The sequence below is a fragment of the Nicotiana tabacum genome, chromosome 2 (genome assembly GCF_000715075.1).
Source record: "Nicotiana tabacum cultivar K326 chromosome 2, ASM71507v2, whole genome shotgun sequence".
In the NCBI taxonomy this organism is placed as follows: domain Eukaryota; kingdom Viridiplantae; phylum Streptophyta; class Magnoliopsida; order Solanales; family Solanaceae; genus Nicotiana; species Nicotiana tabacum.
The window spans coordinates 63,951,846-63,957,021 of record NC_134081.1 but is presented as its reverse complement, the minus strand read 5'-3'; the positions used below and the strand labels follow the sequence as shown (position 1 = coordinate 63,957,021).

Here is a 5,176-nt window from a genome sequence, read left to right as displayed (position 1 = left end):
TCTTCAGTAGTTTCCCCGTTGACAAAGTTAACTCAGAAAAATGTGAAGTTCCAATGGTCTGAAGCTTGTGAGAAAAGTTTTCAAGAACTCAAGAACAGGTTGACAACAACCCCAATCCTGACTCTACCTACCCCTACCGGTAAATTTGTGATCTATTGTGATGCTTCTAGAGTAAGATTAGGATGTGTTCTTATGCAGAATGACAAGGTAATTGCTTATGCTTCTAGGCAGTTAAAGAATCATGAGAGAAATTATCCTACCCACTATCTTGAGCTAGCAGCAGTTGTTTTTTGTCTAAAAATATAGCGCCACTACCTTTATGAAGAGCAATGTGATATTTATATAATCACAAAAGTTTGCAGTATATATTCAAGCAGAAAGAGTTGAATCTGAGACAACACAGGTGGTTGGAGTTGCTTAAAGATTATGATTGTAATATCCTTTACCATCCCGGCAAAGCGAATGTGGTTGCTGATGCTCTGAGCAGAAGATCCATGGGGAGTTTGTCCAGGTTGTGTGTGGTCGAACGTCCAATAGTTAAGGAAGCCCAACAAATAGCTAGCCAAGGGTGAGAAGTATGATGGAAGGTTGATAGCAAGTATGGGTGCTAAGTCTACTTTAGTAGAGCAAGTTAAAGCCAAACAATTTGATGACACTAGCTTGCTTAAGCTCAAGGAAGGTGTCCTCAGTGGCAAGATTAAGAATTTTGCACTTGATGAGAATGGTGTGATGAGACTTGATGGCCACTTATGCGTGCCTAATGTAGAAGATCTTTTAAGGGCAATTATGGTAGAAGCTCATAGCCCCAGATATTCAATACTTCCAGGTTCTACCAAAATGTATCATGATTTGAGGGATGTTTATTGGTGGAATAATATGAAGCGAGATATTGCAGATTATGTATCACGGTTCTTTAACTGTTAGGAAGTAAAAGCTGAATAACAAAGGCCAGGCGGCTTAGCTCCAGTCATTGAAATACCAGAATGGAAATGGGAACGAATAAATATGGATTTTGTGGTTGGCTTGCCACGAACTTTTAAGAAGCATGACTCCATTTGGGTCATAGTAGACCGACTCACTAAGTCAGCTCACGTTTTGCCAGTCAAAACAACCTACACGGCACCCCAGTATGCATCACTATACATAAAGGAGATTGTTCGGTTGCATGGTTCTCCCATGTCTATTATTTCTGATAGGGGTGCACAGTTTACTGCCCAGTTCTGGCAGAGTTTTCAGGAAGGTCTCGGTTCCCGAGTTAATTTGAGTACAACTTTTCACCCTCAAACAGACGGACAGACCGAGAGAAAAATTTAGACTTTGAAAGATATGTTACGAGCCTGTGTTCTTGATTTTAAAGGAAATTGGGATGATCATCTACCTTTGATTGAGTTTGCATATACTAACAGTTATCAAGCAAGCATTCAGATGGCCCCATTCGAGGCCCTATATGGGAGGCAATGTCGTTCGTCGGTAGGGTGGTTTGAGATAGGTGAAACAAAGCTTATTGGGCCAAACATAGTACAGGATGCCTTGAAAAGGGTGAAACTTATTCAGGAACAACTTAAAACAGCTCAAAGCTGACAAAAGTCATACTCTGATATAAGACGCCGTGATCTTGAGTTCAAAGAGGGTGACTATGTATTTTTAAAGGTGTCTCCAATGAAGGGTATCATGAGGTTTGGTAGAAAAGGGAAGCTTAGCCCAAGATATATAGGGCTTTATCCAATTCTTGAAAGGATTGGGCTTGTGGCGTATCGACTAGCTTTACCTCCAGAGTTATCTTCTGTGCATCCAGTTTTTCATGTGTCCATGTTGAGACAGTACTTTCACGACCCGAGTCATGTATTTGATAGACAGGAGATAGAGGTAGATGATACTCTGACATATGAGGAGGTCGTTGTAACTATAGTAGACAGGAAAGTTCGTAGACTTCGAACCAAAGACGTTTCTTTGGTGAAAGTAATATGGAGCAATCACTCAGCTGAGGAAGCTATGTGGGAGCCCGAAAAAGCCATGAAGATTCATTTTAAGCTTTAAAATATTTAGATTGTCAAGTTATGTGATATTTGTGCTTATAATGATGTAAAATGGCTTTGGCGGCTATATGGATGTGCCTTGATGTTGTATATTATTGGATTGAGTGGATAGAGGTGCAAAGGATTATTGTTATTGGGTTGTTGGACAGGTTAAAAATTTATGAAAAGCTCCAGTTATAAGGGAGACTCTGCCGAAATATTTAAACATTTTAGGAATTAGTCAAATTTTGGGGTCCTAAGATTTTTCTTTTAGACTAAAGAACAATTACGACACAACATTCGAGGATGAATATTCTTAAACGGGGGAGAATGTAAAGCCCCATAAATTTCTAGCTTAAAATTTTAATAATCTCGGAGTTCATAACGTAATTAAAGTGCTCGAAGGGTATAAGGACTTGCATGTTTTAACAGAAGTATTTGGGATAATATGCATATAGAATATGAACTAATATGGTAGGCCGGATACTTAAGAATAAACTAAGTTACCTGACTTTTAGTTGGAAAACAAAGTTGCTGAAATTTTCTAGTATTCGAGTGTATTGAATAATTTCTTATTAGCTAGTGTAATGAAGGATAAGCAGCTTATATATTAGTTTAAAATATGGTGAGAGAAGTCAAGTAAACAACTGGAAAGAAAGAAAAAGTTGGGCAATTATTTAGCTATGTCCCACGTTCCAACTAGTGAAAACTTTAAGAAAAATAAGTCCACTAAATTAATGACAATTGTATGCCTCTTTCGCTGGCTACTTTCAATAAAGAAAGAAAACAAAGTTTCTGTTTTCTCAAGCTTGTTCACCGCAAGTCTGCAACTGCTTGGGTTATCTTGAGAGTTTGATTTTACGAGAATTTTGTAATCAAAAGTGGCATATTGACTCTCATTCGGAGTTACCCATATACTCTTCTAGGGTAAAAATTATTTATCTACTATCAATTGAGATATGGGTAGGATTTTGATATTTGGATTTTTTTAAAAACAATAAAAGGATTTTAAATGCTTGGGCTTTATTCAATAATGTTATTACAATATAGTAAGAGCCTTGGATATATTACTATAAATTTATTATTGGAATCATGATTACCCATTGCTGGACGATGATGAAGTTTGGAAGAAAAAGAATTAATAGAAAACTTCATAGTTATAGCTTGTTTTAATGAGTTGTGGGATTAAACGTTACAAATCGATTTATTTAGTTATTACGAACTAATTAGTGTTCTATAACCTAAGTGGGATTTTCCTAGAACAAGAGAACTGTATATATAGTTGTATTCTTTGGACATGTATTAATTTAAGTTGAACCCAATTGTCATGTAGTTAGAGAAATTGGTGACTTGGGATTGTCTGGAAGATACGTGGAGGCAAAGTTGAGCTTGTAATTGAGGTGAGTTGAGGTTTACTTTCCTAGTAAGTAATTCCATTATAACCCTTGTGCTTCATTTGTTAGCTAAAGCTAAATCATGTCTTCTCGTGATCCAATGCTTAGTTCACTTATTCTTATTCAGTACGACATTATATGTGACATGAATACATGCTTATGTGTATTACCAATTGTTATGTGCCTTTAATTGTAATATTCACATTCAGTAGGGAGAAGTGGCTAACCTCCCCCAGCGTGAGTGCCATGATGTCAGGGTTACCTACCCCACGCTCGCAGGTGCCAACTGTTTGTTGGGGAGATAGGCCGACACTCCCCCGTACGTGTTCCCAGATGCTCACGTACGCAGGGCCATTATGCGTAACAATTAACTTTGCAAAGTTATATCTTAATATATATATATATATATATATATATATATATATATATATATATATATATATATATATATATATATATATATATATAGAGAGAGAGAGAGAGAGAGAGAGAGAGAGAGAGAGAGAGAGAGAGAGAGAGAGAGAGAGAGAGAGTTATGAGCTCAATTTCTACGTTAAGTTTCGGTTTTAGCTTACAATTTAGCGTACAATTTCAGTTTCCAGATTATTACTTAGTTGTAAAATTTTATATGATTTATATGATTTTCCGTATATCCCTTTTGTTTCTTATATTTTCGAGAAGGTCCCGCTCCGCCTTTTTAGGAGGTAGCCTATGAGACTTACTGGGTATCTTTTGGTGGCACTTAGCCCGTTTTGGCCTGCTACGTCGTGTGGCAGGTATTGAGGACGCAGGTAACAAGGCACGTGGCTAGAGGAGATATTCTAGATTCAGATTACAGACTCCGTTGATTCATCCCAGCGGTAGCGGACCCTTTTCATACTATTATATATAACCTTTTTTTTTTACGTTTATTTTATTTTTGGGGGATGCCCCCGTATGCTATGTATTTTAAATTTTATTTTTCAGATTCTAGAGGGTCATGACTTGTTAGTGGGTCATTATTAAAAAAATTTGGGATTTATCCGTTATTTATTATATTTTATCAGTGAGCTTAAAACTGTAATTTGATTAGAATTAATATTTAAGCATGTTAGTTTTTTTGCTATTGAACTTGAAGTTTGATACAAATAGTACAGGGTTCACTCAACGAGTGGTAAGGGTTGAGTGCCAATCACATCCCACCCCAGTTTGGGGGCATGACAAAACCGAAAAATGGTAATTTTACATTTTGACCACGAAATTGGACATGAAACTAGGAATAACTTATATATTGGAGTTCGTGGTGTTATGGGTAATGTTTAGCTTCAAAACAATTCAGAATCCGGGCACGTGGGCCCAAGGGTTGACTTTATTAATTTTTTTTTAGTGGGGTTGGAAATTACTATAAATTGTTGAATTACGAGTATTGGAGTATATTTTGATTGATTTGCACGTTTTTTATTAGTTTCGGATCGTTTGGGCATCGGTTTGAGGTGTTAGAGAGGTGTTGGAGCCGGTTATCGGATTTCGGAGGGAGGTAAGTCTCTTGTCTAACCTTGTGCGAGGGAAACTATCCCGTAGGTGTCATAATTATTATTTTCTACTAGTTATGGGTACTACGTATGCACGAGGTGACGAGAGTCCATACGTAGCTAAGATCATGCTTATGTCTGGATAGACATTGGACTTTACCATGCAATACTTTTATTACTTGAACTCAACTTGTTAGTTTGATTACCTAAAACTTGTAATAGAAATTTGATTAGAGATCATGTTAGGTTGAACCTC

The 5,176-nt window shown here is 36.9% G+C and overlaps 1 protein-coding gene across 1 annotated transcript; it reads left to right on the top strand.

Annotated features, from left to right (window-relative positions):
• Positions 1-600: 600 nt before the first annotated feature.
• Positions 601-2,037, top strand: LOC142166856 (uncharacterized). The gene is made up of 2 exons (XM_075226395.1): positions 601-908; positions 1,605-2,037. Exons 1-2 carry the CDS (start codon positions 601-603, stop codon positions 2,035-2,037), a joined length of 741 nt encoding a protein of 246 aa, XP_075082496.1.
• The last annotated feature ends 3,139 nt before the right edge of the window (positions 2,038-5,176 follow it).